The sequence below is a fragment of the Corythoichthys intestinalis genome, chromosome 12, assembly GCF_030265065.1.
Source record: "Corythoichthys intestinalis isolate RoL2023-P3 chromosome 12, ASM3026506v1, whole genome shotgun sequence".
Lineage (NCBI taxonomy): Eukaryota > Metazoa > Chordata > Actinopteri > Syngnathiformes > Syngnathidae > Corythoichthys > Corythoichthys intestinalis.
The window spans coordinates 41,902,786-41,915,904 of record NC_080406.1 but is presented as its reverse complement, the minus strand read 5'-3'; the positions used below and the strand labels follow the sequence as shown (position 1 = coordinate 41,915,904).

Below are 13,119 nucleotides of genomic sequence, written 5' to 3'. Positions count from 1 at the left end.
TTAACGGCGCTTCAAAGACGCATGACCCGTGATTCATCGCACCGGCTCGATCATAAGACTTGCGACTGCAAGCTTGTATGTGGTCATGTGACTGTATTGTTATCTCTGATTGGTATAATAGAGTCATGTGATTGAGCCACTCAGGGCATCTCTGGCAAAAAAATAAAATAAATCCAAAGGAAAAAAGTAACGACTCTAATGTAGCCCAAAGAAACAGAGTAAGAATAGGGTTTCTTCTTCAAACATCTACTTAAGTAAAATGTAAGGCATGATAAAATTACTCTTACGAGCAAATTTCTTTTCAAAAATGTACCCAAGTTAATGTAAAGGAGTAGCCTAAATGTAATGTGTTATTACTTGGGTGACCGCCTGTTCGGTTTTATTACGGACACTCAGCCTTTTCAGTGAGGTGTCCGTCATCCGGCACAAACCATTAGCCGAACGCTATTTGCCTGGCTTTTAAAGAAAATGGGCTGAGGTTTAGTTTATGTGACGCAACTCAGCCCCACGGTTGTCAAAACTAGTTTGTGATTGGCCAAGAGTGGCTTGCGTTAAAAACGTCCGACATCATTGATTCACTAAAATGTAAACAAAGCTTCACGTGTGGCTATCTAACATCATTTCCTTGCCGAGATTTTACAACAGTCCTAGCAAACATGCCAAAACGGCAGACATCTTCAACATTGAATGGAGGAAAGAGCACGATTTCCTCGCTAAAATCAATCGTGACTCATTCCATGGTTTCTGCACGCTTTGCCGGTGTGACGTGGACATGAGCAGCAGGGGCAAAGCAGCCGTAGAACATCACGCAGAGAGCACGAAATATAAAAGAATGAGGCGAGCAGCAGGTAGGCCGACATTGAAAAATTTTGTTTTAGAACCCTCGTCGCTTCTCCATAAAAATAACTGCAGCTGAACTATATAAAGTTATTCCTCTTATGAAGGGTTCACTTCTTTTGAGCAGTTCAATGCTCACATTGTTTTTACACAAAAAAATCTTATTCTTAGGGATTTTGTTTGTCACAAATGTTCCTTGTTAATACCGTTGTTCTGCCAAAATAACCTACACCGGCGAAACATCTACCAATGAAGAATTTGACACCATAAGTACTACTGTGCGCTTCCAGTTTGTTTTGCTTGGATGCATACAGGAAGAACGTACTAAAAAATCCTTAACAAACTACTTCAACATAAAAATATCAAATAAGGGTGGTTTAAATACACTACGTGACTAATGTGGCAGACAGATAAACACCACAATAAAACAATGCTTAAAAGCTATCAGAGGAAAACACACACCAAAAGTATTTTTAGATAATGGAAAGGTAAAAAAAGACTCAATAAAAACAAAAACAATAAGTACTCGCTGCTTTTAACTGATGTGCGCATGCTTACTGGCATTGATAGGACGTTTCACGGCGTAGCATATTTTGGCAGAACACCGTTTCAAAATAATATTTGTTCTTGGGCACGTTGCAATTTGAAAACACAATACTGTACACTAAATGAACTGTCAAAAAAAGTTGGACCTTTAATTGGTATTTGTTACTACTGTAATTTTTGCACTATAAGGCGCACCTGACTATAAGCCGCCAAATTTGGCACGAAAACGGCATTTGTTCAGAGATAAGCCGCACTGGACTATAAGCCGCAGCTGTCCTCACTGTATAATGGGATAGTTAGACTGAAAGATATTAACCGGTAACACTTTATTTGACAGCGGCATAATACAACTGTCATAAGACCAAATAAACCATCATGAAGCTTTCAACCAATTGACCGCAATGTTTCATTGCTTCAAGAAGCTTCATTTGGCCATCACTGCTCCCTTGGGGGAGACAGTCAACCTCTGCTGCCACCTGCTGTCTATTGTGGTCCAACATGCATCCTAGCATGCATTGCAGCGTTACAGATGTAAATAACGATCAGAATTTGGGTTTTGTGCTAATTATTTCTTCAGTTACTGTTCCAGTTGTTTCATTAATTGCTAGTCATGGGTCATGAGCAGACAGATGTTATAACAGATGTCATTTAGTGTTATCCGGCAGATTACCTCACATTTGAATGGATGTAAAAGATCCGAATTGGATATTATTGGAGTTAGTGTCATAATTTGCTGGATGACATCTGTCATAAAAATTCAGTAATGTCCATGATAGTGTTATGTCATAATTATGACGGTCTTATGACAGTCTTAGGACACCAATGTCAATAAAGTATTACCCCAAATAAATCAACAAATAAGCCGCACTGGACTATAAGCTGAGGATTCAAAATGAAGGAAAAAAGTAGCGGCTTATAGTCCGAAAATTACGGTATTTAGTTACACAAATATGATCTATAAACCGTGCAAAACTTAGTTGATAAAAATACACCGCAAGTCTGATGTTTTGTGTTTTTCTTTTTCTTTTTAAATATGTCCTCCATGTAGACCTGATTGGAAGGGGTCATCCTGGTTATTACTCACCTCTGATTAGAAGTTAGCATAGCAAGCTAGCTACACTTGTCCCCTCCAGGAAATACTGGCTGTAGGGTGATGTAATTTTTTTTCCATAGCTCATTCAAGTAGAGATGATTGTGTAAGAATTTGAGTTTCTAGAGATTTATTGTTCATTGGACCATGGTTTTCACACATTCAGAGGACACATCCACAGTGTTTTATAGTGCCAAGAATTTTTTTTTTCTTGAATTTTGAAGCCTCATTTAGAAAACAATTTTCACTGTACTAAAAGTTTTAAATATTTTCATTACTAGCCAAAACATACGATTGGGAAAGCATTAAAAAAAAAAAGAAATTTAAAGTAATTGCAATAGCGCAAGATAAATAAATGATAAAACATAGTTATTGTAGCATTATGTTCTGATGTTTTTAGTTTGAGAGCCAACCACAATGACTCAACATATTTCATTGTTTTTCTGCAGTACAGGCAAAGGATGGGCATTACCTGCTGAGCGGCCAGCACTGTTTGTTCTATGGCAGGCGGCATTCTTTCAGCGATTTCCGACAAGTTAAAATGACTGGAGTTCACAGACTGCGCAATTTCGCTTATCAGGTCCATCACAGGCTTCGCAAGGCTTAATAGCATCACTGTGAAAAAGAAAACATAAAAAGATTACCAGTCAGAATCTTATACAGAGAAAATGTGACACACGACTAGAATGTTTTCGTCGTTATTCAAGCACGAAAGCCATTGTTGCAAATACTGATATCATGGAAATGATCAAATTGTTTTATTATGTTGCACAACATAATTATTTATATTGTGTGTGTCTTTTGTGTTGTTACAGTAGCTATACAAATGCACAAGCAATCGTGTAACAATGAGTGTTATACTCACTGTTCTCTTTTTGCTTTGTGTTGACCATACATGCAATGGTTTTTTCAAAATAGGGGACACCAGCCGTAACACTGTCCCACGGCTGTACTTGGCTGAGTGTTGACAGTATAGCCTCCAACATCTTTTCAAGCCTGTGCCAACACAAAAATATTATAGCTAAAGTGAGGACTCATATGCTCTTTAATCATTGTTGTCTTTTATCGAATCAAAATTACTTGTGCCAGGTTTCTTTGTCAGCTTGCCCAGTGAAAATCTGTTCAAATACTTGTTCGAGCTGGGAAAAAGCTTCAAAAGATGGAGTCACATCACCTAAATCTGGACCATGCATTAAAATCTGCCAAATCTGTTCAAAAAGGAAAAAAGATGGTGTTTTAACAAATAATACGGACGTGCACTAAACAATACAGCTTATAACGAATGCATTTTTAAACGGAAGTAAAATTATCATCTCCTATGTTAAAAAGGGACTTGAAAGAATGTTCCTTTCTCATTTCTAATTAGGTGTGGTTCAAACTGTATCAGGGTGGTCAAACAAGCAAAACAAGAATGCAAATCAGATTCTATCATTATATAAAGTCTTCATGATTGCCCTTTCATTTCCTCTTATTTCCTTCATGATGTAACACCATACTTGCCAGTTAGGCAAACAAATTAAATTCAAAGTTTAAATCTCACCTGGTTAAAAATCCAAGTCAGTGTATCTTGTATGTCATTTTCTGTGGTTGCGGTGACTAAAATCACAAACACAGAGAAAAAAGTTGTAAACTTCAGTGTCTAGATTACACACAACAGAGCTTATTGAACGTGATGAAAGAAACTTTCAAAACAGAAACATTTCAATCTAGAATCAAGCTTTGGAAAATGGAGAACCACCACTCAAGCAGAGTTAAGTAAATGATTTCCATTGAAAATGAGCTGTTTTTCCATTGACCATGCAGTAACTTTGGCAAATTACCAATCACAACACTGAAACTAAGGACAGTTCAACAACCTTACAACTTTGCTAACGGTTGCTTTGTATTTCATAAACTGGAAGATGCAGTTCCTGAAGAAAATGTATGGGAATGCTTTGCTCTGCTGAGCGGTAAACTCCAATAGGTCACTTCCTGTTGATTTTAGGCTAATTAAGGGTCACTTGTTATGGATTTTGGTCACTTCCTATTAAGTTTGAGGCATTACAAGCTCCCTTCCTGTTCATTTTAGAGCAATTCTTGCAAGAAATAATGACATTTTTGTTTGTGTGGTATGTATCATTGGAAATAAATGGGGCTTTCGGAACCTATGGCTTTTGCCAAAAACTGGCGGATACCTTTTTGGCGACTTGATTTTGTGTTTAAAAAAAAAAAAAGTTTTATGAATCATGTCAATGGGGGGGGGAAAAAAACTGTGGGGCAAGTAAAAATTAAAGTGTGTTTTTTTTTCCCCATTGGAAATGAATGGGGCTTTTTTTTTTTGTCCAAAACGTGTTTTCTGCCCAACAGTTAACATTACATGCTACATACAACGATTCCACACATCACAAGAATTTTGAAAGTAGACAGAAAAAAAATATGAATATTTTGCAAACCATACCCACAATTATCTCACTGGCTGCCATTGACAACGATAGACGTCCAATCCATTTTGACCGAGTCAAAATGAAATGGACGTCTACCGCCAGCAATGGCACTAAAACATAATCATTTAATGCCAGACATTCCAGTACGGAAATCTATCGCTGTCAATGGCAGTGGATGAGTTTGTTTGGCGGCTGATTTACCATTGCTGCTGTCCAGAATGACTTGAATGATGTTGATGACAACAGAGAAATAGTACTGAGCTGTGCTGTCTGGTGGCAAGAGACTCCGAATGGTCTTCATTTGGTTCAAAATGCTTTTGAAACGGAGAAGAAAAATATTTCAATCGTAAATTACACACACATTATCAAGGAAACTCTTGCACATCCTATAAAATTTTCATTTTTTTAATTGAGAAAGTTGGAATACAGGTATTTATTTTTGAAAATGCATCGACTTCATACTGTAATTGTATTGACGAGTCAATTTGGCCAGCCACTGCGCAACGCCTTCAAGCAGGGGCCCCATCCCACAATCCGCTTCGGTTATTCCCAGTCGGTCGCAGCGACACATGCAGTGATTTAACGCTAGATTTAGGATAAAAGTACGAAAGCTGTACCACATACAAACAAGAAGGATTATCTCAGGAGTGATTTGTTCGAGGATTCGGGGTAATTATTATATTTTTCCTTAACATGCATGCATTTTGAAACGTGAAAAAAATCAATGGAAGAAATTAGCCACTACAGCATTGGCATCATAGTTCGCAATATTTACGTAGAATAAATGCTAACTGCCCAGTTCATTGCTCTATTAACAAAGAATCGAGACTGTTTTACATCCATGTCTGTAAATAATTCAGGGATTTAAGCATTTATTCACAAGAATTTCAACGTAAAAAGCTCTTTGTTGTGGTAAGGCGGTGCCACAGTGACTTAACTAGCAGCACATTCGACATATTTACGTAAAATAAATAATACTGCCTGGTTTATTTTTGTTTTTTTTTAATAAAATAATGAAAATAATCAATGGGAGAATTTAGCCGCCACAGCATTGGCATTATACCTCGAAATATTTACGTAAAATAACTGTCAACTGCCCCGTTTTTGCTTTAATCCAAGAATCGAGACTGTTTTACATCCATATCTATAAAGAATTCAGGGATTTAAGCATTTATTCACAAGAATTTTCAGCGGAAAAAGCTCTCTGTTGTACTAAGAGGGCCGCCACAGTGACTTAACTAGCAACACATTCAATATATTTACTTAAAATAAATGCGAACTACACGTTTTTTTTGTGTTTTTTTTTTTTTTTTTTTTGCTTTAACCAAGAATCGAGACTGTTTTACGTCCATATCTATAAAGAATTGGGGGATGTACGCATTTATTCACAAAAATTTTCAACATAAAAAGCTCTTTGTGTTTCCACTTGGTCAGCTTTGGCGGAGATAGGCCCCTATTAATTGGCACCGCGCCCCATTTCCCGTCAATACCATTGTGAAGTCTATGGAAAACGTTTTAACTTAAAGGTAATATAATATTACAATATAATATAAATGAGGTAGTATAAATGAACAACATGTAAAATATGATTACTGAAAGTATTTTTTTTTTAATGTAAATGGCAAATTTTTTAGACCTCTGATAATGGAGAAAACTATAGTTAAACACACATAAAAATGACCACTTATGAGTGGAAGCATTTTGTGACAAAGTTATACCCACAGACATAAATACTGAAAGGCTCAAAAAAAGCTGCATGCGATATTGAGTATTAATAATGTCACAAGAAAGGGCGGGCAATCTGGGATACTTGAATTTGATTTGCAATTATAGTGTCCGCATTGATGACATGTCTGCCCTAATGTTGGGCGGCCATACTGGCTTTTTCTCTTTTTAAATTTAGTAAACAAAGATTATTTGTGCATGGTCTCACATGATAAAGGTGTTGTCCGTTCCTTTAAAACCAACTTTAAAACTTTAAATATTTTACAAAAATATTTCTGAATGAATGTAGTTGGCACTCACATGAAATTCCAGTTGTCTCGTCCATAGGTGACGGTAATCGTCTCCAAATAATTGATGACTACTTTAAAGCCAGGGAGCAGGTAGACAACAAACTCCTCTGGCACCAGCTGCTGAACAACACTTTCGGCTCCAGTGAGGATATCGAGTGTGAGGTTGAGTGATGTGGAAAAACTTAAATCCGTTTCCACAAAAAGGACCAATGAATTGTGAACAATTTCCTGGATGTTTTGCTGCACAGAGTGTGGCAGGGGACCTATTTCGTGTGTCAGAATTTGTATTAAATATTGGACTGCTTCCATGATGGTGGCATATAGTTGGTCAAACTGTTGGTCTCCTGGTTGCTCTAACACCATAATAGCTTTGCTCAGGGAATGAGTAATGTTGCTGATGATATGGAGGTATTCCAGCTGTTCGTAAGTCAGAAAGTGCGCAAGCGTTTGCAAAAGGAGGTGAAGGTCTCTTACAGGTGTGGAAGCATTGATGTAAGGATTTCCCCAATGGAGCATGCTGGTGAAGACTGATGTGACATTTGGTTGAGTCATCCATAAATGTATTTCATCAAGGTAGAGCTGAATTTGTTCTTCAATTTCATGTAGTAATGCTGTGTTGAAGAGTGGCATAGACCCTAAGGTTTGAGCAGTCTCGTCCTGAACTTTGAGGTTGACCGTTATATATTTCAGAATTTGCTGCAGAATCTCAATAGTTGCTTGGCCAATGTCACTCACTCCTGCGCCATCTGTTGGGTGCTGAAAGCGACCAATCTGGTTGTTGATGAACAAAGTCAGGTTTGTCTGTGCCAGTTGCAATGTCACTTGTAATTGCGTGAGGCGGAAAAAGGGATGGAGGAGGTGTGAGGCTAAGCTGGCGCTGGTCACGTTTTCCAACCGATGCAAATACCATTGCATGATTTGTAAATATGCTATTGTAACTTCCTCAGAATACGGGACTGACATGGCATCGAGAATCTGCTTCAAGGGTTCAGGGTTAGCGGCTACTTTCAATAGACCTTCCATAACCTTGAGTTCTTCCATGATCTCTGGAGTGCTAAGATTGTTCATCTGGAGGTTCATCTTGATATTGTTGAGGGTGTTGTTGAGAGCGTGTATGACAGGCATTAGCGCATCAGAGTGAAAATCGACTTCAACGAGATCTGTTGTGGTTTTATTGACAATTAATGGGACAAGGGAGATGATGGCTGTATGGTCATGAAGAGCAGGAATGTTAGTCAGGAATTTGCTGGCTTTGTCAATTAAACCCACAACACACTGAGCTGTCACTGTTGTGTCGTGCTGCAATTCAAAACATTTTGGAACATTGGCAATTTCCATTATATTTACTAACAGCTCATTAGCATTGGCGGCTCCTGCAAGGTGAGCGATGTAGTTTAGCTCTTCAAGGGTGAGATTTGACTGCCTCAAAGCATTCTGGATATGAGAGACGGTAATATCTGGCATCGCTAGAACCAGCCTGATGAAATGAAGTGTCTGACGAAATGCACGGACATATGATGCTTCATTTGGGGACAAGAGGAGTGAGAAGAACGCAGATGCAACATCCTCATACTCATATTCTGTCCTCATCAGAAACTTGCTGGTTATGTGGATGGTGACATTGACATCAGCTGAGAGTGCCAAATCGACTATTTCATTCAAAAGTGTGAACAATTCTGAGATTCCTGGTAAACAGTCCTCTTCTGATGCACACAAAGTCAACTGATGCAGCAGTACATTGATATCTTGATAAAATGAAGCAGTTTCGTGTTGGTACTGTGGTGGTAAAAATGCCAGGAATTTTTCAATCACCAGATCCAGGGCAGCTTCTGGTCCAATATGAGTAAGGTTGGAAAGGCCCTCAGGGGTGAGGAGGTTGAGAAATTCAGTGGAGGCCTGGTGGAGGTCGGTGACTTCAGCTGTGCTCATTTCCCCCGTAGGCAACAAAACTTGTTGGATACGTCTCAGCTTATAAAGGGACACTATACATTCTTGAAGTTGCTGAATGTAAGAAAGTATTATGTTAGTTGAGTTTGGTGAGGCAACCACTTTGTTGAGAAGCTCCATAGCTGTAAGGATTGCCTCTACAATGCCCGATGAGGTTTGGTTGGTGAATGGTTTTAAGCCCTCTTTAATCAGAGCTACTTTTTCTTGGTCAAAGTAGTTGGAGTATGTAAGCAGGGTGTTACCCATCATGTAGGAGAGAGACAATGTGAGGTTGCTCTCTGAGGATAGAAACTGCATTATCAAATGCTCCAGTTCAGGCATGGTTGGGTCTGTCTCATCGAAGGTAAAAATGTGCTGGTTGCTTCGACCAAGCTTCACAACAATATCGATGATGCTGGAAGCATCAACCGGGGCAGGGCTGAAGAGCAGAGGCAGCAGTGGGGACAGGCCTGTGGACTTAAACAGTTTGCTTAAGAGGGGGACCATGACATATTTATCAGAGATGTTTTCATCTGAGAGCATGGAAATGGTCGAGACAAAGTCGCCCAGTTGGGTCATTAAGTTAATCAGGTATGCGGAGAGTGCATCTCCACCGTGAATTTCATGTGCTAAAAATGAAGCCGCCACATTCCTACTGAGGTCTCCATACACATGATGCAGTAGATTAACAGCCGCTTTGAGAAAACTAGAGTCAATAGAGAAAAAAAGAGAAGTAGAGTTAGACATATGCAGCCATGAATCTTATTATTATTATTGCTGTAATTATTTGTTGTTATCAACAGTTATTTAATCCATTTTAAGAGTAATATAACACTAGGCAGAAACAAATTAATAACAAAATGTTTACATACTGTAGTTATCATGATTATATTAAATATGATTATGATTAAATTAAACTTCCAATTGCCATTACCATTTGTAGAGCAAGTGACTTTGATAATTAAAAAAAAGAAAAAGAAAAAAAAAAAACACCTGCCATTCACTTACGTAAACATCAACATTTGCACAACATGACACAAATGACAAATGTTATGTCCACACATGTAGACACCCAGTGGCCTACACTACGAAGCCAGTTTTCTGGCTTAGCAGTTTTCTGGCTTAGCAGAGTAACTTCGAGAGTAACTTCATCACGTGCATCCTATCTTCCCAGCTAACCGGGACAACGAAAGGTGGATATGTTTATACCGGGAATGTTGCCATGGCAACACGTCAAACCTGGTCGTCTCAGAGTTAGATCTTAACCCCTGCTTAACCCCAGCTTTCCGATTGCACACTCTATTTAAACAGCACTCCTCCGCGGACGTGTCCTCTTGACAATGACAGCGTACCTGGACGACCCCTACGACATTGGCGTCGGATTGTGAGGGGCTCTCTTCGGAGGGCACGGGTATTTAGAGCCCCTGACGATGTTGTTCATGAAAGATATGATTTTCAGCGGAGGGAATTCGTTACCTGTGCCAGCTGATCGAGGCGGACGTCTCTAACGTAACCCGCCAAAATACGGTCCTCACAATCGAGCAGAACGTGTGCCTGTTCTTGCGTTATTTCGCCAGCGGACAATAAATGTATTCCATCGGTGATGTTGAATATCTGAGTAAGAACACTATGCCGTACAATTCGGAAAGTGGTAGGATTGGGGTATGGAAACGCTTCAAATTGATTGTTGAAAATGCTATACAGAAACGTGTGTTGGCTTCGCTGAATGAAAACAAATGTGGAGCTTTGCTCTCATACGAGAAATATATTTAACGAACTTTTAACTTTTAACGAACAGTATATTTCGTTGTGTAAATGCTTTTATAATGATTATAAAAAATGTAGACTATATTAACATTGAGAAAACTAATGTTTTTTTCTGCCAACTCGAAGAGATTAAAATAAATGTCAAATCCACTGATAGAACAGACACATAAATATAAAAGATGTAAATGTTTATTGAATATGCATCTTACAGTCTTGTTTAACTGTGAGAATTCATTACATAAAACAGGCTTTAATTTGTTATCATTATGCACAAACATAACATAAAAGTTAATTGATCGGCTCGGGCCGGGTCGGGTCGGGCTGGATATTTTTAACCCCGATCTAACTTCTACTCTGAAGCTGTTTAAAGGACATACATATTCATACAATCAATGGGACTAAACATACAATTATCCGGCTTCATGTGGTGATGCACAGACGATAAGTTATTTCTTACAGTTAACGTACAAAATCTTATTTTATTGTCCTGACAGCAGGCTTTATTTCTTTTCATGGGCATAAGTAAACTGGCATATTGACGCATTCACAAATCCCACGAACAGTAATTCGCTGTCAACAGACCAGTCGCGCTCTACTCGCTGAAGCGGTGTTGAATTTAGCGGAGAGGGTCGATTTTAATTCCTCATAACTCCGCATGATCATCGCGCATTCCTCTTCCGTGAAGTAAGATGCCCGTGCCATCGTCACAAGTTGTGTTTGCCTCTGGTCTCCTTCCCCTTTTATGTGAACGTGCAGTAACTCTGATTGAGTTAACACAGGTTCGACTAATCAACCTCATAATCAGCGTCGTAGCACCGAGTGACCACAAACTAGATAACCAGGTTTTGTCGACTCCGGTTACCCGCTGGTAAACAGGATTACTTCGGGGGAGGTTGAACTCGGTTCGTAGTATAGGCCACAGGACTCAATGATAAATACTATATTTTTATTATTAATCATTATTTTATATAATTTTTAATAAATAACAATAAATAATATCTAAAAAAGCAATCAAATTAATTAAAACACAAACATTTTGGTTCTGGCTAAAAACACTATAGTTGAAAATATATGGCGGAAAACACAGACAAGGCTGAAAAAGCAGTTTCTGCTCTTGCACTCCTCTTTAAAAGAAACTGCGGTATTTTAAGCCAAAACAACTGTTGTGTTTGACAGAACAATATGTCTACATGCTGCCAAAGCTGATTCATGGCCCCTTAAGCCTCCGAACTATTTGTAATTTGTCCATTTTACCCTGGAGACCCCCGTTTACAGATGTCGCACAACCGCTTTTGTTTCAACCCAGCCATAAAATGAAGGTAATTAATTATATTTATCATACAAAATGTATGTCATTTTTAGCTTAGAATGATTAATTAATGTCTAATGTCTAAACTAATGTCTAAAAAAAAAAAAAAAAAAAAAAAAAAAAAAAAAAAAAAACGACTTTAAAAAATTATTCACTCGCATATTTTAAACTTTTAAACATTCACAATCGTAATTCACGTCACAATGAAAAAAATGGTGTCTGTAAAAATGTCACGGATATCTACATCATAACTATCGCTTAATTGTATTTTGTTTTTTGTTTTTGTTACTGTCGCATTATTCCCAATATTTTAGATGATAAATAATTGATCCAAACAAAGATTTTTTTTTTTTTTTTTAAACATTTAAAAGGGTATATACTGTATATATTAAAATGAAAATCTCGGCCACTCTTTGATGTCTGCAATTTCTGCATCGCGACCCTTGTTATATTACCATGTTTCACCCATAAAATCCGCCCAAAAATCCGGCTGTGGCCATTCACAACTGTGTCTTGACACCCAGTGAAACATGCTACATGGAGTTTTTGGATCGGAAAGAGGTAAGTACGCGATAATATCTCGTTAAAATCATGGCATCTTTAATTATGCTCTCACGTGCTCTCACCTCCAGTTAGGGTTTTGCTGTTTAATTTCTTTTTTTCTTAAATGCCCTTCTGTTGAAAATTTTTCTTCCCACAGAAAAATGAGATTTTAAGCTTTACAATGGGCAGTGTATCAAATACTTGTTCTCCCCACTGTATAACACATGCATATAGGACAATATGGAAACTTGGCCAAATTGGGGTTCTCAGAGCGGAACTTCAAGTCACCTGAGTGTTTTCCGCCATATACACATTCTGTATATGTTTTTTTAAGTCGTAGTATTTACTCATTGCCTGCTATTGACAACAGTAGACATTTAATTCATTTTGACTTGGAGGACTGACTGTAAATGCTCATATTTCAGTACTAATGGCAGCACTAGACGTTCAATCGATTTTGACTGAACAATCTTGAATCACTTGCCCCCTCCCAGTCAAAATAGAATGGATGTCTAGCACCTTCAATGGCAGCCAATGAGTGCCCATATACTGAAAAGGCAAGGGCGTAGGTTTGATACAACAGCATAACCTGCATGTACACTTTTTGCTGGGGACGGAACATTAATAGGACCAAACAGATTGGGTGAACGGGGGTCAGAGCTA

At 38.3% G+C, this 13,119-nt stretch overlaps 1 protein-coding gene across 2 annotated transcripts in view; it reads right to left on the bottom strand.

Annotated features, from left to right (window-relative positions):
- LOC130926893 (glucosylceramide transporter ABCA12-like) overlaps positions 1-13,119 on the bottom strand; it is a 100,612-nt gene that overhangs the window by 71,927 nt on the left and 15,566 nt on the right. For both annotated transcript variants that reach the window (XM_057852207.1, XM_057852208.1), the window contains exons 19-24: positions 6,922-9,543; positions 5,098-5,210; positions 4,014-4,069; positions 3,554-3,681; positions 3,339-3,469; positions 2,946-3,088 (exon numbers count right to left, since the gene is read on the bottom strand). In XM_057852207.1, coding sequence (XP_057708190.1) covers positions 2,946-3,088; positions 3,339-3,469; positions 3,554-3,681; positions 4,014-4,069; positions 5,098-5,210; positions 6,922-9,543 — 3,193 coding nt within the window. The remainder of the gene's footprint in view (positions 1-2,945; positions 3,089-3,338; positions 3,470-3,553; positions 3,682-4,013; positions 4,070-5,097; positions 5,211-6,921; positions 9,544-13,119) is intronic.